General features: G+C 38.1%; 1 protein-coding gene across 1 annotated transcript in view; it reads left to right on the top strand.

Annotated features, from left to right (window-relative positions):
- The window catches only part of gas6 (growth arrest-specific 6), a 104,144-nt gene that overhangs the window by 62,128 nt on the left and 16,591 nt on the right, over positions 1 to 25,425 (top strand). Inside the window, exons 9-13 of the mRNA XM_039744664.1 lie at positions 1,623 to 1,741; positions 6,881 to 7,070; positions 8,733 to 8,897; positions 11,043 to 11,211; positions 19,204 to 19,358. Of these exons, the coding sequence (XP_039600598.1) occupies positions 1,623 to 1,741; positions 6,881 to 7,070; positions 8,733 to 8,897; positions 11,043 to 11,211; positions 19,204 to 19,358 (798 nt within the window). The remainder of the gene's footprint in view (positions 1 to 1,622; positions 1,742 to 6,880; positions 7,071 to 8,732; positions 8,898 to 11,042; positions 11,212 to 19,203; positions 19,359 to 25,425) is intronic.

Genomic DNA, 25,425 nt, shown 5'->3' with positions numbered 1-25,425 from the left:
ACATAATACTTTCTGAAATTGGTAAACTATAGCCTATGTGTGTCTTTTCTCCATCAGGAATCATAATCACAAGAATTGCATAAAAATATATTTGTGTAGCGGGAATAAGCCTTTGTAGTATACAAGAAAAAAGTCAACCACTTAGAGAAGCAGTGTTAAAATTCCCAAACGTAAGCTCATGCAGAGTATGGGGTGTCACAGGAAGCAGCTTGCAATTGTGTAGTTCTTTTTGAAACTGCAAGGACCATGAAATCGAATGCTCCAAAAATATAACCCCAAATCAGAAAATGTTGGGATGGTATGAAAAATAAAACCCCATACTGTGTTTGCAGGAAAAGTAACACGTGAAATGCTTGATATCCTCAGTGCCAAAATGTCTTTAAGGTGTTTTGAGAAGGAATGGTGATGAATGATTTACCGTTGCAACTTTTTATGAATGTGTTGCAGGCCTGAAATGCAGGAATGGATGTATATTAACAAATGATATGAAGTTGACCGGACAAAGCATATTGCATATTGTCTGCAATGAAATAAAAATCAAAGTAAATTTAAGAATTGATTATTATTTTTTTTTTTATTTGGATTTTCTATACCATCCCAACATTTTTCTTGTAAGTTCTGAGTGACTTTTTGGTGGGGCGGGGTGGATGTGTTTAATTTTTGTGAAAAAGAGCAATAGAATTGTTGTGGATAGGTGTGACATTCTTAAACTATTGTGTCAAATTTTCTCTTACATCATAAACTAATAATTTCCAAATTTTTCAACCTACTGCCAGAGAATCTTTGTCTATTGCCTCTTCCAGCTCCTTCTAACTTAGCTTTGACCTACTTTCATTTACTATTTTATTTCTTCAGAGTTGCTGCAAGATCAAACAAGTTGGTGTTAGTTTTAGTCATTATTATGAATGTAATTCACATAGCCTTAGGTATTATTCGTGTGATATTCACCTTGTCCCACCTTTTTAGATAAGTAGAACTAAACTTGTGTTGTTTATATTAGGAATTTAGTTACAGAGAGTGTAAGGAAGCAAACTGAAGAAAACAAAATGGTCAGGATATGTCCAAACCCAGCTTCTGGTGCCCAGACAAACTAGAGTGATATTAATATTTCTAAAATATATAGATAGAGTATATAGGAACTACTGTAAGACTACCTTACATCTCAGTAACAATCTTAGACCCTGTGGTCCCAGGAACCTACATCCAAGTCATTGGCCTGATCTTCTTGACTATTCCACGGTTGTATGCGGTGGTATAGCAATATGTCCTTCATGTAAAGTATCACTGCTCATCTTTGGTCCAGAAAATCAACTCCTATTCTGTTGTTACTGTTTAGCAGTAGTTATAAATTATGATTTCCTCAACCGTAAGAGTGGTGCCTTAAATATTCAGATTTTAATCCCATAAAATTGTGCTGCCTACTTACTGTACATAACATTTTGTTAGAAAGAACAGCTGCAACCAGAACCATTTGCTGTAACTCTCAAAAGTTTTGAAAAAATCCTTGTTATGATTTTAAATTGTTGTAAAAGCTTATAACTAAAATTAACATTGATAACTTTGATATTGCAAATTGACAGTAACTCATTTCTATTTTTTTCTTTTTTTGTTAACAATTGTAGGTTATACAACCCTGCCAATTTCTGTCTACAAACAAAAATGTGAAAACACTCTATCTAGGAAGAATGTTTAGTGGAGTTCCTGTGGTTCGCTTGCGATTTAGAAGAAAAGAATACACTGGGTGAGAATCAGTTCAAGTTTTATTTTATGCCTATAATCACTTCTACTTCAGTTCTCTGTTTCAAACTAAAATGTATTTGCCTTCTCTTCTTGCAATTATTGCTACCTCTTTTGTTTTTGTTTTTGCCTAGTTGTCTTTTCCGTATCTGCACATTCTTGAAAAAATACATATTTGTCTGATCACTTTTTTTTGTGTAAAACACTTTGAACTATCATATTTAAAGAAGAGACAAAACTGAACAGATGCAGGTTTATAATGAATAAACTGCTGATAACTGAGCAATTTCATACAAGAGTTACTGTAGTTGTAGTGGTTGAATAAATATTTCGGTGATTCAGTCAGTGAGGAGTTCAAAAGATAAGGCATATGCTATATATCCAGATTTTCCGAAGTACTACAGTTACTTTCGTGGTAAAAAGAAAAAAACACATCCAAAGTAACAAAGACTCTATCATTAAAACTTTAGGCCCATTCTCTGATAATAATACTTTAATTAGATAGCCTAGGTTACAGTGTAGTTTATATCTTGCATTTATTGACATTCATGTTTATGCCTTTATTTTTCCCATTGCTCATTATTTGCCATCACTTTCTATATGCATGTTAATAACATGATACACTCATTAAATTAATTACACTTTAACCATACATTTCAGAACCCAGATAATCAGTTTATAGAATGATATGAAGTTAGAGTGGGAAAAAGTCAGAAGCACAGCCTTGATAGGGCATAGATAAATAATATATACATAATGTTACAAACAAGTGAAAGTGCTCTTGTAGTGACACTCCATAATAACAATACTAAGGAGGCCAAAAAGGAGCATTTTATTAAAAACATACTGTATACAAAGCAGAGATAGAAACAAGCAAACATGCACAAAGTACATTAGAGTCTCGCTTATCCAGCCTTCGCTTATCTAACATTCTGTATTAACCGACGTCCCACCACAAAAAAAACCAAAAAAAAACGCATCAATCGGCAACAAGAACTGCAAGTTGTGTGTGTGTGTGCGTGTGTCTCCCTCACGCGCATGTGTCTCTTGCACGTGCGCCTCGCGCGCGCGTATCTGTGCGCGTGTGTGTGTGTCTCTTGTGTGCGCGTGTGTGTGTGTCTCTCTTTCTCTCACGTGTGTGTGTGCGCGTGTGTCTCTCTCGTGCGCATGTGTGTGTGTGCGTGTGTCTCTCTCGCGCATGCGTTTGTCTGTCTCTGTCTCTCGCTCTTTCTCACTACACAGGGAAAATGCACAGGGAGAGACTGAACATGTGTGGAAATCATCGGCTTGCACAAACCGAAAGGGAAACTCGCTTATTCCTATACTGAGTGTGTGGTCCTGAACAGAGGGAAAAGTTTGCCGTACTTTTTGGTCATAACTCGATTTGTACGTGTTCAGAGACGATTGTGAACCGAGCCACTGTATTAGGTTCGTAATGTGTAAAATTATAACATAGTTTGACATTTAATAGGCTTTTTCTTAACACCTCCCATTATCTGACATTTTCGCTTATCCGACGTTCTGCCGGCCCGTTTATGTCGGATAAGCGAGACTCTACTGTACATGACAAATGCAGAAAATAAATATGCTGTTTCTCAGTGCATGCTTCTACAGTTATCAATATCTGTCAAATGCAGTATGTGAGCCAGCTCATCTACCTTCTGCAATTCTAGTACAAACACACTTGTCTAATTTCCCATCTCTCTCTTTGTGTCAGTTTCAGTCTCTTTTCTAAGTCTATTCCATGTCTTGCTTACTTCTGCCAGTTGGATCACTTTGACCAGTTTGACTTCTGGCCTTGAGGCAGCTATAAATGTTTTCCTGAGTTCATATTTTGCCAATCCCTGGAACTGCTTCTGAAGACAGGGGTGGCCTTACCTGTGCCCTGGGGAAGCTATCCTAGAACTCCGCCTAGTGGGCCCTGGTGACTTGTAATGCTATCCCTCAGCTGGTCTCTATCGTAGTTCATTAACATTCTTAACACTAAAATTCCTGAAGCCTACGAAAAAAGTCGTAATGCCAGGCCACCTTAAATTCCTTCGCACCTCTTCATCAACATCGTTATTTTGCAAATATGTCAATCAACTCAAGCAGCCTGCTATCCCATCCCCCACCGTGGCAGCTGAAGTTCTTCCAGCTCAAGTCTGTTTATCTGGGTGTGTTGTGCCTGGTCTTGTATAGGGTAAACAATACATCTTTTTCTTAATACATACATTTCATGTGCGTTCCATTTCTACAACGATTTAGGTAAATGTAGGATGACAGGAAATGGGAAGCAAGAAACACATACTGTAACATTACCTTAATTTAATATGACCTTAAATAAGAACAATTCTGAACCATCTAAGGCAGTGCTTCCCAACCCGTGTGCCGCGGCACCCTGGTATGCCGTGAGCACGGACTAAGGGTGCCGTTGTCAGGTGTCAGAACATAAAAAAATTTGATTTGAACTGATAATAATAATACCAGTTACACCTCAAGACTAAAGTCATGCTACCTGTGTGCATCCTATTTCAACTGCAATCTGACGAATTAATAAATATTAGCTCTAATTTACTTACTTGCCACAGGGTAAGTTACGTTGCTTCCTGTTGTCTGTTTTTTATTTTTTTGCGCCGAAAATGGCCGACTCAGTGAAAGTCGTAAACGTAAAAACAACAGCAGCATCAACAACCTCAATGAAAATGATAATGCGGGGAGCAGTAAAGTTGCAAAAACGAAAGCACGATACTATCAGGACAGTTACTTGAATTATGGGTTTACATTTGTTGACAAAAAAGGTATTCAGCACCCGTGATGTTTGTTGTGTGGTGATATCCTTGCAAATGAAGCCATGGTTCCAAGCAAATTACAACGTCACTTTCAAAGCAAGCATCAGATTACAAATTACAAGAACTCAGCATATTTTAGGCGTTTAATGGACAGCCAGCAGAAGCAAGCACAGCTGTTTATGAAAACTGTGTCAGTGTCAGACATATCAGAGTGAAGGGGTGCAGTTAGCTGAAAAGATTTCACTAAAGGTGCCATAGTTTGGGAGATTTTGGGAAGCACTGATCTAAGGTATTAAATAGAATTTCCTGCTTTCTTGGTTACTGTGTGGATTCATAGAGCTTTCTGTTTTTTGATAGCCCCTGTCTTTCTACACAGGCATGGGATTAGTAACCTGCATTTATAATAATGTATCCCATAATTGTTGCAGATTTGCTGTTGGTGAAGCTCAATCCATCAGATGTACAGATTGATTGTGTTGTTGTTACTGGGGAAATCACTGCATTATCCTGAATTAGTTGTCATTGTTGGATTTCTCTAGACTTATAGCAGTATTCATTCTGAATGTCTTCTTTCAATGCTTCACTCAGTTTTATTTGAACCTCTTTGCTACTCTGTGTAAGTTGTAATAGCCTTCAACAACTAATTTAGTAAAATGACTCCTTCCAACCATAGGATTACCAATAGCTGGATGTTTTTGCGTTTTTTCACATTTTTGTTCTTCCTATGACAACGCAATGTGTGATCGTTGTTGCAGTGGTGCTGATACATCTTGCATCTGCTGTCGTGCTCTATTCAAAGTCACATAAATCACATCACATATTCTCTCACTCACTCATAGTCTTTTGGTACCTCCATATCTGCTTTAAAAATTGCTGTCTGTACATGTGTTGTTTTCTCTTAAGAATAGCCAGTTACATGGATAGATAAAGTGTACATATTAAATCAATCTAAATTGCCATAATTTCCCCAGAGACCTTACCGTACACATTACAGCATGTTGTGCATAGTTATTTTAAATGAGTTTTATGAATTATTTGCTTATTCGCAAATGAAGATGCTGAGACTGAAAGATGAATCTGAAAAGTTTTATTTATTTGTAACATGCAGAATTGTACAATACAATGGTGAAAAGTTATTGTGACAAAAACAGCTCCATCACTGGGCATTTAAAACAAAATGTAAAGTGCAGACACAGCATAAAATGACTTAATCAGCATAATTTAAAATCTACATGTCCTAAGTACCAAAGATTCAGAATAAAATGACAATGATAAAATTGACAGAGATTAAGCAAACTTTAAAATTCATGTTGCCTGAGGGAAAAACTTCATTTCAGCCTCTCAGTCCTTGGCATGTAGCTACTGAGGTGTTTGCCTGAATGCAGCCACTAGAAAAGTCTAAAGTTTGGGTGAAATGTGTCTTGTGTTATCCATTTTGCCATAGACCAGCACTGATTGATATAGATGTCCTGCAGGCTTGGCAGAGTTATCCTGATGATCTGTTCAGCACATCAAACCCCTCTTTGCAGTGCCTTGCACTCTTTTGAGTTGCAGCAACCACACCAGGCAGTAATGCACTCATGAAGCACTCAGCTTTTGAACTGCATCCCCATTTTTGCCTATTTGCAAGTGCTGTTGGTAGTGACCAAAAGAATGAAATATAGGTACTGTATAAACAGCCTGACTGAGGCTCAGATTATGTTTTATGACAGTGTAGAACTCACCAATAAGGTGGACCTCTAAGTACAATCGTTCCTGTCCTGGAGGCAGGGAGCCGTGGAGGATGTTTGGGTTGGATGTGTAGATAGGTTTCCTCCTGTGCTCCTCCAATAGGACATAGGGTACAGTTGATGGGTTTTATCTTTTGAGAAGCCTAAAATGCCTAGGAATTCACAAGGAAAATCTGTAACAGATTGTAGAACATAAAGTAGCCTTGTCTATCCAGCATGTAGCCACTTCAGTAAAGTGAAGTGTGAAGTTAATTTTTGGTTTATTGTAGACCTTAATATCTTTAATGCGAAAAGATGTTTTAGAAAGAGTTTTCCTAATGCAATAAGAAAAAACTATTTCAAAGTGGCATTCTTGCTTGCTACAAATATGTTACGATAAAATCTTTACACAGCATTTTAAATAGCAAAATTACCTCAATTTAATAAAGCCATCTTTAAAGGATTTTTTTGTATTTAACTAGCAATTATAAGGAAGCAAATTACTCTTTGTATTAGTTCTGTATGGTCAGCAGGAAATTGCTAAGTGTAATAAAGTACAGTATATAACAAAGATCACTTGCACAGTATGTGCAGAGTTTAATTGTTTATTAAGCAAATAATGTTTAATCTAAAAATAAATTAATTTATAATATTCAATTTTAGGTTCACAGCAGAATTTGATTTAAGAACATTTGATCCAGAGGGAGTCATCTTCTTTGCTGGCGGACATCTGAACAGCTCTTGGATAGTGCTTGCTGTTCGCAATGGAAGATTGGAGCTACAACTGAAATATGATCAAATTAGTCGAGTTACTAGCAGTGGACCTGTGATAAATGATGGTAAATGGCATAAGGTAATCACTCTAAGCTCATAATCATTATTCAGCGTCTTTCCTTTGAATTATTCATTATAGTGTTTTCATGCATCTTTAACAAAAAACACAATCAGTGTGTCCAAGTACTGGCAGTGCTCTTGGTCTGAACTGTAATGCTGAGCTTCAGTTGTTGAAATTGCAACCCACTGGTTTTTAAGTCAGTTCATGCAATTTTTGGTCTCTCTTATTGTCCAGCTTTTTGTAGATATTTTGATATTAAAACAAAGCATGTGGAAATGCTTTTAACAACTCCTATGTAGGAAATTTATAATATGCCAGTTTTTAGTTTACACACATGGACACTTGTCTTCCATTACAGAAAATTCCTAGAAGTAACTGACCCATGTAAGGGAGGGTCGCACTCAAAAATGATATTATTTCAATGCTTGCTAATCCAAACGGACAAAGAATGCATTGTTATGAAATGCAAGTTTTGGTCATTTAAAGGAATACTCCACTAAAAAAAAGGTATTTTTTGTATGTGTATGTAATGGCATGTGTTTTGTAGAGATGACTGATAAAAACAGATAGAATGGCAGCTTATGGTGACCAACACTGGATCATAGCAAACAATATAAATACATTCGTAAATAAAATCTCAAGTTACTCATGTCACATAATCTACATGTCAGATATCCTGTCGCATGCATATTTTTCTCAAATTGTGTTAAGTACTTCTGGGAATATTAACACAAAGCGTAACAAGGAAACACAATTCACATGGGTCATTCACTGGTCAAGAGTCCTGTCTTCAGTTCAACAGCTCAGTCCCATGTGAACCGTCTTTCCTGTTTTTGCCCGGCACCTAGAAGCATTTACCTAACAATATTTTAGCAAAAAAATCCATCCGTCTTACAAGTTATGCGTATAGGACTATATGACTGACATGTGCATCATGTGACACGAATAGTGTGTGTGTGTTTTTTTTTTTCATGGATGATTTTGATATTGTTCACTGTGGTCCAGCATTGGTCATCGTAGACTGCTATGCTGTTATAAACATTTTTTACCTTTGTTCTCCATGAATACATGAGATTAAAAATGGTCATCAATATAAAAACAAGGGGGTAAGCTGACATACACAAAAAATATTTTTTTTTACTTTCCTAAATGGATTTTATCTTCAAATTAACAAAATGTTTATTTGAATCCTTACTAAACAAAGTAGATATTGAAGTATATACAGTACTTTTGCATATCATATATCCAAGCAAGGTAAATGGGAAATTGGTACATTGGTAAATTAATACATTAGCTTGTGACATGATACCTGATGTTTGCACTGCAAAGCTGACTTCAAATGTTATCTAATGTGAGATTTTCTGTCAATAATGGAACAAGTTGTACTTAAATGATTTTGCAGCATAGTGATCATCACAGCAGCATCACAGTGCTGTTGTCCTGAAGACAGCTCCAGCCCTGTCACTATATTTGTAGCAGTTTTTTATTCAGGGAATGATTCCATTTCAATGCAAGTACTGTGTTTCACTTTAGAGTTAGTTGTTTATATAGAATGATATACTTTGTAAATAGAATGGATTCAATGAACTATTGAACAATGAACAATGAACTATTTATTTAATACTTTCGCAAATTTAAAAATGACTTCACAGTATTTTTTTTTTGCTTTTTGGTTGTTAGATATCCATGGAGGAGAAATCAAGAAGTCTGATCATTAAAATAGACAAAGAGGCTATAATGAAAATAACTGTTGCCGGGAATCTGTTTACTCTGAAGAAAGGCCTGCATGAACTTAATTTGACTGTTGGAGGAGTACCTTTTAAGGGAGATCAACTTGTTAATCGGGTAGGGAAGCAGCTATATGTTCTTTGGCATTTCACGACCAATAAACATGTTGAGTCATTGTTTTCTTAATTTTTTAAATAACCTTATCTTGATTTCCCATGTTTTCCCAAGTAGAGTGTGTTGTTATTAATAAAGAAATTAATGTCAGCTATTAAAAATCCAGCATATAGCATTGACAGAAATAGGAATTTTACACTATTTTTACTGCTAATTACATGTGTAGAATTGCTGAATTGTTCCTTTATTTTGTACAAACATGAGGTGGCGTCACAGTTTAAATCATCCATTCTACCACTTCACACATGTAAGACAATAAGATAATTTTGTCTTATAAGTATAAGCAGAAGAGTAAAGATACAGGTATTTATACAATATTTACAGTATACTACATGATAAATGGTCTTTGAAATGATACACTTTTTCAAAAAATAAGTCTAGAAGATTTTGCCCTTAAGTATAGTGGTAACGATGATAACCAGTAAGCTTAAAGCAAATTGTGCCTAATTATTTTTTGTTCAGGGGTGTAGATAGTTGATCTAATTCTGTTTAAAACTTTGCTTAAGAAATTTTAAGCTGCATGAAGTTGTGATGTGTATACAAATAATGGTGGTCTGAACACTGAACTAATCAGTATAAACAGCACTAGTTTTGCAGCACTCAGTATATCATAAATTAGTCCATTCTTTGAATTACCCTTATTTTTAAAGGTTTGTCTCTCTCTGTCTTTGCTTTTTTTCTTATTAAGACATCATGGAGGCAGAAACCTTTAGGTTATTCTGTGCTGGAAGCACTTGGTTAAAAATCAAATTAGTATGCCATAAAATCCACATCAATGCATCCGGATTCTTATTATTTATTCTACAGATATTATAGACTATAGTAACATACAGTATTTAATTCAACATGTGTTTTAAAGAGGTAGATTACAGTATACAGTATTCCCAGTCTCTGCAAGGCCCACTACATTTGGAAATTTCCTGTTTTTCTAACTGAAAATTTGCCAGTATCTTAACACAATTATTCAGATATGTATGATGCACACTGTAGTAAGTCTTAGTTTTATTTGTAAAAGCAGTAACCGATGCTTAATGTAATGCTTTTTGTGTAATTTTGCCTACTTTTGCTTAAATAAATGTTGCTACCAATAATGGCACTAATTCCCAGTCATTGTTCTCTTATTTTGTATTTTACCTACAATCTTTGCACACATCAGTTTGCTACCACTCCTCATGTTTTGTGGAAACACCACTTTCATTGTTCTGCTTCTTAACATTATTTTATCAAAGTTCAGCTACCCTGGCTGGCAGAGTAGTCAGAAACACTGAATGGAGTGGTTATGTCTGAACTTGAATCCCACAAATTCTCTCAAAATCAAATCAAACCAAATGACATACCTCCTATTTCAGGAAAGTATGTTTTTCTTGATGATTATAATAATAATGGTCAACAGTCTATTGAAAAAGTACTGTTTCTTAAGCTCCCATTGTACACTGAAATTTGTGTATCACTACAGCACTGGTATTAGATAAAGAAAAAAATGAAAAGTTTCACAATTTTAAGTGTATTCTTTTGCAAGACAACATTTCACATGAATGAGTTCTGCCCTTATGATTTGTTTGATGGAAATGAATATGTAGTAACTTAGTCTCAGTCTTTACACATTGGCTTTCAGAGTAAAATTGTAAGCACACAAAGCACCATAGTTTCATATGTGGCCACAGTTTGCTCCTAGATTTTTGTTATTTTTATGCTCCCTCCTTCACCATTCATTTTAATATAATCTTCATTCTGCAGATATTTTGCTTAATGTTCAGTTCATACCATACATTAACATCAAACATGTTCAGATCTCTCACTTGTACTGCAGAAACAATGCAATATAATGTAAGATGTCCTAGTTAGGGCTTTTAACTATTAGATACTTAAGTACTGGAAAAGAAAAGGCTAAAAAGCAAAAAAGTGCAGAAAAGTGTTGTACTAGAACAATGTAATACATTTTTATGGCTTTCTATAATACTTTGTGGAATATTACAGATGAGTTTTATAGTACTCTGAATGTTACAGTATATACCAGATTGCAAAATTAAAACAAGCAAGATTTTGCATTTTTCATTAAATACTTAAAATGTATATTTTTCTTTGTAGTTAAATCCCAGGTTTGATGCTTGCATGCAAGACTGGAAGTGGCTGACTGGAGAGGATTCATCTATTCAAGAAACAGTGAAACTGAATGATAAAATGCAGTGCTTCTCTTCTGAAGGTTGGGGATCCTACTTTCCAGGGAAAGGATTTGCTTTATTTAATTTCACCTATTGTAAGTGTATTTCATTCAGAGACATATAGTGAACATCTAAGACAGTGTTTTCTAAACTATGGGTTTGCTTATATAATTTTGATGGATCGCCACATAATAGTTTATTGCAGTAGTACAGTATGTGGTCTGAGATGTACAAACAAGATCATTGATCCCTCACAGAGAATTTTAGTTTCTGTGGTGTACAGTTACAGTGGTGTGAAAAATTATTTGCCCCCTTCCTGATTTCTTATTCTTTTGCATGTTTGTAACACAAAATGTTTCTGATCATCAAACACATTTAACCATTAGTCAAATATAACACAAGTAAACACAAAATGCAGTTTTTAAATGATGGTTTTTATTATTTAGGGAGAAAAAAAAATCCAAACCTACATGGCCCTGTGTGAAAAAGTAATTGCCTCCTGAACCTAATAACTGGTTGGGCCACCCTTAGCAGCAATAACTGCAATCAAGCGTTTGCGATAACTTGCAATGAGTCTTTTACAGCGCTCTGGAGAAATTTTGGCCCACTCATCTTTGCAGAATTGTTGTAATTCAGCTTTATTTTTTGGGTTTTCTAGCATGAACCACCTTTTGAAGGTCATACCATAGCATCTCAATTGGATTCAGGTCAGGACTTTGACTAGGCCACTCCAAAGTCTTCATTTTGTTTTTCTTCAGCCATTCAGAGGTGGATTTGCTGGTGTGTTTTGGGTCATTGTCCTGTTGCAGCACCCAAGATCGCTTCAGCTTGAGTTGACGAACAGATGGCCGGACATTCTCCTTCAGGATTTTTTGGTAGACAGTAGAATTCATGGTTCCATCTATCACAGCCAGCCTTCCAAGTCCTGAAACAACCCCAGACCATCACACTACCACCACCATATTTTACTGTTGGTATGATGTTCTTTTTCTGAAATGCTGTGTTCCTTTTACGCCAGATGTAACGGGACATTTGCCTTCCAAAAAGTTCAACTTTTGTCTCATCAGTCCACAAGGTATTTTCCCAAAAGTCTTGGCAATCATTGAGATGTTTCTTAGCAAAATTGAGACGAGCCCTAATGTTCTTTTGCTTAACAGTGGTTTGCGTCTTGGAAATCTGCCATGCAGGCCGTTTTGCCCAGTCTCTTTCTTATGGTGGAGTCGTGAACACTGACCTTAATTGAGGCAAGTGAGGCCTGCAGTTCTTTAGACGTTGTCCTGGGGTCTTTTGTGACCTCTCGGATGAGTCGTCTCTGCGCTCTTGGGGTAATTTTGGTCGGCCGGCCACTCCTGGGATGGTTCACAACTGTTCCATGTTTTTGCCATTTGTAGATAATGGCTCTCACTGTGGTTCTCTGGAGTCCCAAAGCTTTAGAAATGGCTTTATAACCTTTACCAGACTGATAGATCTCAATTACTTCTGTTCTCATTTGTTCCTGAATTTCTTTGGATCTTGGCATGGTGTCTAGCTTTTGAGGTGCTTTTGGTCTACTTCTCTGTGTCAGGCAGCTCCTATTTAAGTGATTTCTTGATTGAAACAGGTGTGGCAGTAATCAGGCCTGGGGGTGGCTACGGAAATTGAACTCAGATGTGATATACCACAGTTAGGTTATTTTTTAACAAGGGGGCAATTACTTTTTACACCGGCCATGTAGGTTTGGATTTTTTTTCTCTCTAAATAATAAAAACCATCATTTAAAAACTGCATTTTGTGTTTACTTGTGTTATATTTGACTAATGGTTAAATATGTTTGATGATCAGAAACATTTTGTGTGACAAACATGCAAAAGAATAAGAAATCAGAAAGGGGGCAAATAGTTTTTCACACCACTGTAATATCGTGACATTCAGAAAAATGGGATCATCACAGTATCAGGTCAGTGTCTACACAATTGTCTACTTTTTTCTCCTTTACAGATGCAGTCATATTTTAATAAAAGTGACCTGAAATATATTTTAACAAACCTGACCTGAATATTTTTAATTACACCTTATTATGTGTCAAACCAGCAGTCACATAAGACAAAGACTAATTGTGCGATAAGGCATGTTGGATGACAAGGCTGTTTAAAACTAGGGATTTAAAGCTTTGTATTAAAAGGAAAATCAGAATTATGTTGTTTATTTTCTATCTGTTTCAATGTGAAGGTCTTAACATTAAACAACAGTCATGGATCTCAGTTTAAGAGTGAATGGGACGGAATCAGATGCAAAACAATGCTTTTAGATCACAGGAGAAGCGTTTAGAAAAACTGCTATGAGTACAATTGTATATCAAAGTACAGAGTAGTGGAAGAGGAAAAAAGCACCCCATTGTGTAGGGGTCTGGCTGTAAGTTTTAGTTACAAGTTTGCTCCAGAGACAGAGTTTTGCACAGTGTGTTACCTTCCAAATGCACAGGTAAGAAACCCCCTTGGAAGGGTGGTCAGGCTATTGGCTGGAGCAGCATTGGAGCCTGTTGTCATTGTCTGTGTTGGAACAAATGACATACGTATAGTTAGGGCAGACTGTCAGTTCTGCAGTCCATCTTTAAAGAGTTGGGTGCCAAGCTGAAGAACAGAACTGACAAAGTAGTTTTCTTCCTTGCCCCAGTCCAGGTAAAGATGATGAGATTAGAAGGGTTACTGTGTGGCTCAAAACTTGGTGTAGGATAAAGGGGTATAGGTTTATGTAGCATTGGGAGCTGTGCAGTGTGTTGGGTTACATTTGAATCAGAGGGACACCAATATTTCAGGGAAGTGTATGAGCAGATTAGTTGAGGATTTTTTAAACTAGGGGGAATGGGGGCACTGAGCTTAGAATAGGCCAGGTTTATGCCTGTACCTGAAAGGGAAAACCAGTATTGGAATAACAAATATGCATAGTAGCTTAAAGTGTTAGTTTGGCATTATTCAAGTTTAAGTTATTTCTTCACAATTATGATATGTATTAATTTCACACAATAAACTGTTCTGTGGGGATGAATTAATTGATCAGTGTCCAAATATGATAAAATGGCTTAAACTTGCCAAATATGTCGATTTTTGAAGACAAGAATGTTACTGGATGTAAATATGTATCTTGAGATTGCATAAATATTGTAAAACAGTGTATCCACATCACTTTGGAAAGGCATAAAAGTTGTCCACATGAAAAGAAAACCAACTCTGCACCTCATGTCACAGATTGTCATTCTCTGTGCGGCAACCTTCCAGCCCACATGGTTATAGTTTCCTCAAGTTTGTTTTGTGGAAGCCACACACACCATTTTCATTTTGAGAATAGACTCTTTATGGGTATGTTTTCTTTCAGGATTTAGGCAAATCATAAAAGACAGGATAAATGAGGAACTTTTGTTGTTTAGCTGTGATCTGACATTTGTGCAAATTACATCGCCTTTTCAAATAATAATTCAAAAGACTTGTACAGTGGAACCTCGGTTCACAAACGTCTCGGTACATGTACAAATCGGTTTACGACCAAAAAGTTCGCCAAACTTTTGCCTCGGTTCACGACCACACACTTGGTATACGAACAAGCCAGTTTCCCTTTCGGTTTGTACGTGTTCAGTCTCTCCCTGTGCATTTCCTGTGCAGCAAGCAAGAGAGAGAGAGTGAGAGAGTGCGACACATATGAGAGAGACACATACACACACACACACACCGGCAGAGAGAGAGAGACACATACACAGGCAACGCGAGAGAGAGATACACACACACAGGTAGTGCGAGAGAGACACACACACAGACAGACACAGGCAGCGGGGGAGAGAGACACACACACAGGCAGTGCGAGAGAGAGACGCACACACACAGGCAGCGCGAGAGAGAGAGAGACACACACACACAGGCAGCGCAAGAGAGAGAGCTGGACGCATAAGGTAGGAAGGCAGTTAAAGAATGCACTGGGCTTGATTTCACTTCTGTGTACAGCGATCAGTTTGTAGTGTGCATTTTTTAATGTTACTATTCTTGGTGGTTTATTAAATTATGTATTTTTTCAAATGTTCATTTTTTTCCCTGTGCTTAAAACTCATTAAAAAAAAGTGTTTTTAGCCAGCGGTTGGTAGCGCTATAGTGCGAACTATTGCAGTGTTAGTTTTCTCTGTTGTTCAAGGTTTTCTCAGTGTTATTCAATGTTTTTACATGTAGTTTACTATTACGCTGTAAATTCTATGGTTTAATGAACAATATTTGTGCTTAAAAACTTAAAAAATATATATGTTTACATACAGTTCATATGGTCTGGAACGGATTAATTGTATTTACATACAATCCTATGGGGGAAATTGCTTCGGTTCACGACCAAAACGGTTTATGACCAGAGTTTTGGAACAAATTATGGTCGTGAACTGAGGTTCCACTGTATATATTTATTTTCAGCACAAACCCAACTACAAAAATATGCAAATAGTAAATGGGTCAGGATTGTTTCCAGTTTATAAACTGCTAAATTATTCCAAAAGTACAAAAAATTGTAAACAGTGGTTCTAAGCATATACAGGGATTTTGTGAACACTTACTAGACCATTGTGGCAAAGCATTTTGATTACTGAAGTATGTTCTTCATGGTCTTGAATAACTGAACGTTCCGTGTCTACAAAGATCTACTGTCTATGTAAGTGTAGGATGACAGAAATGTTGAACACATACCTAAAAGACAAACTTTTTCCATGTTTTAGTACTAATGACAAAAATTTGACATGAAGTGTATAATGTGTGAAGACTGAAGTCCAAATATCAAATAAGCACTTTCACAAAAGGTACAAATATCACAGAATAGTACTCTCCACGACTCTCCATGCTAGTGTTTAGATATGGACGGTGTATGTGCCCAAAAAAAACTGTCTAACTGCATTCACGAGCCATTGCTCGCATACTAAAGTGTCAGCAGGCATTTTTTGTGGCATTATACATGTAATTTGTGAGCATGCCCTTGTCGATCAAACAGAGGAAGCTCTGCAGTCTACTTGTGACTTTATGCTATAGGAAAATAAGCAAATAAATCAAGGTAAATAACATTCGATTTGGCTTTTATGTAAGTAACATATAAATGCTTCTTATGTAAAGACCATCATAAAACATAATCACAAACAGGAGTTTACAGGATACGTTGGTGAGCTCTGTAAACCGTGTTGTTTCTTTGAAGGACAGGTGTGGGAAGACTGATTGGCAGGATAACGCTGGACCTCGTCCTGTATCCAAATGGCGCCATTTTTCGCCTTCACACCTGGTGCAGCTGCGCTGTTTTTATATGTGAGTGGATGTTTCTTGCGGGGAGGGCTACTGTTCTCTTTCTCCAATCTGAGTTCACCTCTGTTATAGCTCGTCTTTATTTGAAAACAGCAGTGTCAGATCGGGGCTAACGTGAACGCGACTGAGACAGTAAAACTGAATTAAAAAAAAATGTTGACCTTTACAAGTACAGTCAACCCTCGTTTATCGCGGTTAATCCGTTCCAGACTCTGCCGCGATAAATGAATTTCTGCGAAGTAGAAACCATATGTTTGTATGGTTATTTTTATATATTTTAAGCCCTTATAAACTCTCCCACACTGTTAACATTATTAGAGCCCTCTAGACATGAAATAACACCCTTTAGTCAAACGTTTAAACTGTGCTTCATTACAAGACAGAGATGGCAGTTCTTTCTCACAATTAAAAGAATGCAAACATATCTTATCTTCAAAGGAGCACCGTGATGAGCAGATAATGTCAAAGAGAACGCTCGCTAAGAAAAGCAAACAATCAAAAAATCAATACCTGCTTTTAAGTATACAGAAGCACCGCGATAAAGCGGCATTTTGTAGAGGAGCGTCCTATCTTCTAGGCAAACAGCCACTGTGTAAACAGCCCCCTCTGCTCACACCCCCTCCGTCAGGCAGAGAGAGACAGAGAGAAGCAAACAAAACAAGCGCCACGCGGGAAGCATATCTTTTAGCATTGAGGAGTTTAGTTAATATGTAATACATGCTCTGATTGGGTAGCTTCTAAGCCATCCGCCAATAGCGTCCCTTGTATGAAATCAACTGGGCAATCAAACTGAGGAAGCATGTAACTTAAATTAAAAGACCCATTGTCCGCAGAAAGCGCAACCAGCAAAAATCCGTGATATATATTTAGATGTGCTTACATTTAAAATCCGCGATAGAGTGAAGCCGCGAAAGTCGAAGCGCGATATAGCGAGGGATTACTGTACCATACATTTACACTGGCTGTTATAGACTCAAATCAAAAGTATGTTTTTATTGTATAATAGTAACAATAAGAGCAGCTCACTACTCAAAAGGTTTATTTTGGGACATGTTAAGACTCAAACCCGGTACCTTCTGAATAGGAGTCAGCCACTCTTACCGCTGTACTACCAAAGAAGTCAAGATAACAAGCCACACAAACCCGATTCCTTTTTCTTCGGTTATAGCCTTGAAAAAAGCGCACTTGTTCTGTTATATTTATATACCTTTTGTGAAAGTGCTTATTTGATATTCAGTCTTCACACATTATACACTTCATGTCAAATTTTTGTCGTTAGTTCTAAAACATGGAAAAAGTTAGAATTGGCAGTTTAGAGGAGGGCATTAGAAATATACTGAAAGATGGTCATTCCTCCACCTCACTGTAGGTAAGAGAATTAATATCGTCAAATTGAATATACTGTCAAAGCACCTCTAAGTCTTTGAGATTTTTGAACTCTTTTGAGACACACTGAAATGCGAGTGACACGTCTGTCGAGGGCTGTTTGTCTGTCGCTGAGACAACTGCAGGTTCACAGCACCTTGCAAGTTCGCTGCGCCACAGCAGCAACGGTAAGCTCACCACCTCCTCGTGCAGGGCGTCTGTCGCCATATGGGTGATTCAGGGAACAATATTAACTTGGCCACTGACCTGGCCCTAGCCCTGCCAGTTTGTTGTTTCTGTGTGTAGTAGAATGGTAGCTTCCTGCTGCAATAAATAACCTTGCTGTTCCTGTTTCAAGTTCAGTAAACCTGATTTTCTTGAAATCCTTAGACTTGACCTCGTCCTTTGGGTGCAAGGAAGCAACTCACGAGTTACAATGTATATTGTCACGCTTGGGTCACAGAATTGCACAGAAACACAGGAGATTGTAGAGACAGGAACTTTATTCAAATACTTCAGACAAACATATCTTTTTTTAGAAGTAAAACAAGCTCAGGATGCAGTTAGTTCCCAATTAAAAGAATAGAAAAACATCATAGGGGTGCACAACGGGAGCGGAACCCCCATTAGGAGCAGAGGATGTCTGGGGGAGGAGAGAGAAACAAAGCAATCAGCCAAAAAGGACATGTGCTGTTAAGGGTTGTATGGCAAGTGCCGCGCGAGAAGCATATCACGCGACAGAGCAGCCACAAGTAAGCCCAGCAAGTAAGGGAGCAATGTGAAGGTAGTCTATCAGCATTTTAGTTTTTTGAGGAGCGTCCGTGTCTTCTAGGGGTGCATTCAGACCCCCTACTCACAATATATTAACCTTTTTCTAAAAAGTTAGACTCAGTTGTAGACAGTTTATTTGGAACTTAAAATTACCATACATTACAGTGCTTTACAAAGACCTATGAAGAGAATGCCATGGCACTACCTAAATTTCTGTTCTTTTAGTGGTCTGCAAATAATACTGTATGTACACTTGTTATTTTGTAAGAAGGCATAAGTCAGTGAAACCACACCTGCTTGATTAGTCATGGAAATTAAATTATGTTTGAAATCGTCTATGTATTCTGTTGACCATGATGAGGTCGGGCTACACAGATTCTTTAAATGAAGAGATAATAGTTACCCACTTGGACCAAGCTTTAGGAGCTGGCTTTACAGTATCCAGCATAGACTGTAGAGTCAAACTCAAAATCACTTTTCAAAAAGTTTTTCATTCAATATCAAATATTTATTTTAAAAGAAGTAAAAACAAGATACAAGGGTGCATTTGGTATCCTTTTTTGTATGTAATATCAATATAATGCTTAATGAGGCTAATGTATTGAATACATTGCCGATAAGCAGTAGTGGTTTTTAATAAAAATACCTCATTCTTTGCAGATGAGAGTGATGGCAGAGAATGGGTTGTAAAGGCCGAACTGAACATCCGGCCATCTCAGAACACTGGTGTACTGCTGGCATTAGTCAGTGGTGACAAGGTACCCTTGTCAGTGGCTCTTACCGATTACGTTCCCGAATCAAAACTCAGAGAGCAGGTAAGTACATACAATTTTACTTATACTTTTATTAAATTGTGCATTGTAGTCTAGTAGTTTTGAGACTTGTCTCCTCTATAGTTGAAGAAGAGCCCTTTTGAGCTTAATCACAATCAAGCTGAGCGTCAGTCAGTCATTATCCAACCCGCTATATCCTAACACAAGGTCATGGGGGTCTGCTGGAGCCAATCCCAGCCAACACAGGGCACAAGGCAGGAACAAATTCCTGGGCAGGGCGCCAGCCCACTGATGGGCACACACACACCCACACACCAAGCACACACTAAGGACAACTTAGGATCGCCTAACCTGCATGTGTTTGGACTGTGGGAGGAAACTGGAGCACCCAGAAGAAACCCACGCAGTCATGGGGAGAACATGCAAACTCCACGCAGGAAGGACCCGGGAAGCGAACCCAGGTTTCATTACTGCGAGGCAGCAGTGCTACCACTGTGCCACCATGCCGCCCTAGCTGAGCGTAAAAAAGTAATAATTATTCATAAGAATTAATAGATTGTTAGTTTTGGCAAGGGACAAACAGAAAGTCTATCAAATCTAATAGTCAAAATAGAAGGAAGGTATAAGCCAGAAAGCCAAGACATCTCAACTGAGGCAATACCAGGCTTAAAATATTATCAACATCATCATCATCAAAGGTTTAACAGCTTTTTTCTAGTTTTATCCAGTTTAGCGGGTTAGGCGCCAAATCTTACTTCCACTCGTCATGGTCCTGGCCATTCTGAGACTCATTCATTTCATATTACCGGTACCTAACAGCACTGCCAAACATGTCTTCTTTGTCCTTTCTGTTGGTGGCATCCCATCCACCTCCATCTTGGTGCATTTCTTCACTCTGTCACCTTCTGCTTTTTGATACACAGGGCCAAACAACTTAAAAATGTTTCTCCTCAGTACAGCAGCTGTCATGTCCTTACCAAGACCTTCTCTTACCTCAGCATTTATCTTCCACTCACCCTGTGAATCTACACACATTCAGCCGATCATTTTCATGTATGTTTGTTCCGTTCCTTCACAGTCCTGTTTCTTCAAACATATTATACAGCATATTGCTCCTTATACAGCTTTCATAAAGTTTATCCTTTAATGCCAGAGACCACTTTAGAAGTCAAAATGAGGATATGCGATCTTGACAAAAAATTATATCTTAATGTTTTTCTGGTATTTTGCCGATAATGATAAGTAGACAATATTTGGCATCCTTCAAAAATGTGTTTTTAAAAGTCTTATATTGTACTAGCTCCAGCTCGCTGTTTTTAATAAGTACTTACTAGTGATTTTAATGGAAACAATATGAAAGTTAGTTGTTGAGATGTCTTTTAACGGCAACCAATTTCCATTATAGTTTGTAGATTGCTGTCTTTTGAGCCACTTCCATTTTTTCAAAGTCAAATCACCTCGCCTATAGCAATTATATCTAATGACGAAAATTGCTGGTAGTGTCTGTATTTTGTCTTCAGGCACTGTTTGTTCACGCATTTTTAGGTAGCTGCTTCAGCTTAACTTGTGAATTAGTGACCATATACGCTTATACTAGTGCACTGCATCCTCTCTCAGTGCACACACACAGTAGTCTGCCCTTCTAGGCTATATGTAATCATGCTGCATCATATGTGTTAGGAGACAACTATGAGTGAATGTTGCTTAAAACTGGGTGGGAACAATTAGATTGTTCGTAGAGAGTCACATTTCTAAGCCAATCCAATGCCTCATGAAGGTCGCACTCAAATTAGGGGCAATGATTTGTACTGCAAAGAACAGAGGTACTCTTGTTAATTTGATCCAACAGAGAGCAAGCTTCTGATTACTGAACTACTTTGTTCTTGAAAATATGAATGGTAAAATATGCATTCGACAAATGCTGTGTCATACCTCATCAAAAGGAAATTAAAAGATTTCCGTTAAGAGATTTGATAAAAAAAGAGACAGAATATTCAGATTCCAGTACTCAATACACCCGAATAAACAATTCACTAAAGAGTAATAACAAAACAAAATGGCAGAAACAACAGCCTATGTGTATGTATCTGTGATTTCACCTTTTTAAAGTAATAACATGTCCTGCAATCACATGCTGAATACTCCTGCTTCAAACATAAAACATCTCCAGACATGACTCCTGCTGTTTTTCATTTTGACATGTGTGGATGCAGAGCTGTATTAACACCAAGGCGAACCATTTTTATATGTAGTTGTTACTCCCTTTTCTCACATGTTGTGCCTTGCAAAGTATTTCATCTGCTTACAGTCATGCATGAATGCAGTATAGACTTTCACCTAGTGCTATTGATACTGTAAAAAAACTAGTACCATTGCAACTTTGGAATTTTGACACTGACTTGGTACTAAAGTATTCGTAGTTGTGACATGCCTAGTAGGGGTGGGCGATATAGCCTCTAAATTATATCTCAGTATTAAATGAAATTTGCAATAATGATATTTATGACAGTATACAAAAAAGTACTGAACAATGTATTATCTGTGATTACAGCTTGTAGACAGCGGCATTTATTAGTGCAAAGAAAATGAAGGACATTTTCCATCCTTCTTTTCCAATGAGCTTCTGTCATTAACGACGGACTACCTAATTTGAAGTGTGAATCTATTGCACAACGTGCCAGCAGCTCTAAAATTATTTTGCAATAGTGGTGACACAGCATTACATACATTGTGACACAGCATAAATCAAATATAAACTCAGAAGTAGCTTAGGCAGTGTTTTCCCTGGAAATCTTAAGTATAATATAACTGCTTAACACTTTAGTTTAACAATTATAATGACTAAAGTAACTTAACCTTGTAACACTTTTGGAGCCTGCACAGTATTGTCACCTAATAAAATGACCTCAAATTTTAAGAACACATGTAGCAAACAGCAGCAACCCATACAAACTTTCAGTCAAAATGTAAACACTCACTGCTTATAAAAATATAATAAAACGATTTCAAAACTTAAATAGCAGTTGCCTTTTTTGGATTATCATCAAATGAGGTAGAATATCAGTGATGGAACCGTTGCATTAGCGCTAATTTCTTGTGTAAACTTAAAAAGTGTGTACCATGAAATGAGGCATGTTATAATATTAGTGTTGGGACAGTACAAGTAAACACTTTTAAGAGTTAACTAGCCATCCTTATTGTTTTCACAGTAAACTAATTTACAATTGTATAGCCTTCAGTACCTCTCATTAAACCTTATGGGTCCAGACGCACACACACAGGTGATAAACAACAAACGATGCATCCAATAAAAATCATTTTAGATTTATATGGATAGTCGCACAAAAATGAAAACCTGTGTGAGCAAAGTTTTATATTATTTTTTTATGCTCTGTTAATTTGAAGATATATTAAATTTATTTCATAGTTCAAAAGTAATTTATGCATTAAGAATAGGGGTAGATGAAGGGGTGCTGCGTTTCAGAAGTTATTGAGAACTAGGAAGTATTAAGTCTTAAGTTTCGTTTTATTATTGTGGAAATATATAACATGGAAAATAAATGTTCTTCACTTTTTCATCACCAGCTGCTAGTATGTCCTTGCTTGCCTTCCTATCCTGGTTGTCCTGGACGTTGTGTTTTTGCTTCAAGTGGTGAAACAAGTTTGTTGTGTTTCCAGCATTAATGGTAACAGTTTTCTTGCATATTTTGCATAGTATTGTGCTTTGTTGGAGGTCCAACATCTTATAGCCAAATCACTTCTATAGTATTGAAGTCATTCCCTTTTTATTTACTAAATCATCATTGGAGGACCTCACGCTGCTGTCGCTCTCAGACATGTTTGGGTTTGTGGCGTTGTGTGGTCTAGGGAACGTATATCTTTCTATACCGGTGTTATCGTGGACGATATGCTGTGGCACAATTCCTACTCAAAACTTTTCATGATGTTTGGAACTCCAGATAATAACAACAGCAGGGGTTAATGGACAGACCAATGGCAAAATGCTTTTGTGGAATAAAGAAAGTGTGGTGAACAATCCTAAAATAAATGTTTTGGAGATCAGGGTTCTTAGTTAAACATGAACTATTAGAAGAGAATACATTTTCCAGAGAAAGGACTGTTGAGGAAAGGTAATTCTACCAAACACAGAATTGACAGAGGTCATTGAGAAACCATGCACAAACAAGCCACATCTGATGCAGTATCCAAGATTCCAGATCTAACAGTCAAACAACTTTTTTTTATTTTTGATTCACAACGATTATATTGACACATCGGTACAAAAGGGCGGCATTCCTGGAGTGGCAGGGTGCCTGGAACATACTGGAGTCGTCACACAATTGATAAGGGAAGCACGTGAGGGAAATGGAGATTTAGCTGTGCTTTTGCTGGACCTTGCCAATGCATATGGGTCAATCCCTCACAAGCTGGTTGAGACGACTCTAGATCGGCACCATGTACCCTGTAAGATCAAGGATCTCATTCTGGATTATTACAGTAACTTCAGGCTGAGAGTTACTTCAGGGAGCATTACATCAATCTGGCATCGGCTCGAGAAAGGGATAATTACTGGCTGTACAATTTCTGTGATCCTTTTTGCTCTCGCGATGAATATGTTGGTCAAGGCAGAGGCCCCCTGTCCAAGTCTGGGTTCCGGCAGCCCTTGATCAGAGCCTTTATGGATGACTTGACAGTCACCACTACCTCAGTGCCTGGGTGCAGGTGGATTCTTCAGGGCCTGGTTAAGCTCATTTCTTGGGCTAGGATGAGCTTCAAGCCAACAAAATCCAGGTCTATGGTACTGAAGAGAGGGAAAGTGGTGGACAAGTTTCGCTTCTCAGTGGATGGCATAACAATACCATTAATTAATGAGAAACCAGTCACTAACCTAGGTAAGGTTTTTGACTGTAGCCTCAGAGATACTGCGTCAGTCCAGACAACAATCAAGAAGCTGGAAGCTTGGTTGTCGGCAGTAGATAAGTCTGGTTTACCTGGCAGATTTAAGGCCTGGATATACCAGCATGGCATCTTGCCACGGATTCTTTGGCCGCTGTTGGTGTACGAAGTGTCGATGTCTACAGTAGAGGCCCTGGAGAGGAAGATCAGCTGTCATCTTTGAAGATGGCTTGGCCTGCCTCGCAGTCTAACGAGTGTAGCACTATATGGCAGGAGTAATAAGCTTCAGCTTCCTATCAGCAGCCTGGAGGAGGAGTTCAGGGTTTCTTGTATAAGAAAGGCCCTAGTCTACCAAGGCTCTGTAGATTCTAGAGTAACAGCAGCAGGTATTGAAGTGCGAACAGGAAGGAAGTGGAGAGCACAAGAGGGACTGGAGTTGGCAGAGTCTCTGCTGAGACACAAGGCACTTGTGGGCACAGTGGCAATGGGGTGAGCAGGACTGGGAGCAATCCCAAAGCCACAGTACAACAAGGCTCAGGGCAAGGCGAGACGAGGATTGGTCCTAGAGGAAGTCCGAGCAGGTGTTGAGGAGGTGAGGACCAGCAGGGCGGTGAGCATGCGGCAGCAAGGGGCATGGACGAGGTGGGAAGGAGCGCTGGAGAGGAAGATCACCTGGAACGACATCTCGAAGGCAGAGCCACAGCGTATTAAGTTCCTAGTCCAAGGTGTGTACGACGTGCTCCCCAGCCCAACGAACCTGCATGCTTGGGGCAAGAGTGAAGTTCCAACGTGTCCACTCTGTCCTGGACGAGGATCCCTGGAACATATTCTGAGTAGTTGCCCATCTGCCCTTGGAGAAGGCCGATACCGTTGGCGACACGATCATGTCCTAAAGTGTATAGCAGAGACCATTTCACATGCAGTGGCCAACAACAAATATGTTGGCAGCCAGAGAAGAATTGCCTTCATAAGGGCTAGTGAGCAGGCGCAAGCAAAGCAAAAATCAACCAGCCTTCTTTCATCTTCAGCAGACTGGAAGCTGCGGGTTGACCTGGGCAGGCAGCTCAAGTTCCCGAAATTTGTAACATCAACCTCATTGAGACCCGATATAGTTTTAACATCTGCATCGTCCAAGCAAGTCCTTTTGTTGGAACTGACAGTCCCATGGGAGGACCGCATGGAAGAGGCAAATTAGCGTAAGCGGCTCAAGTAC

Source organism: Polypterus senegalus, chromosome 2 (assembly GCF_016835505.1).
Source record: "Polypterus senegalus isolate Bchr_013 chromosome 2, ASM1683550v1, whole genome shotgun sequence".
Classification (NCBI taxonomy): Eukaryota; Metazoa; Chordata; class Cladistia; order Polypteriformes; family Polypteridae; genus Polypterus; species Polypterus senegalus.
Note: the sequence above shows the minus strand (reverse complement) of the source record. Positions and strands in the feature narration are given on the sequence as shown.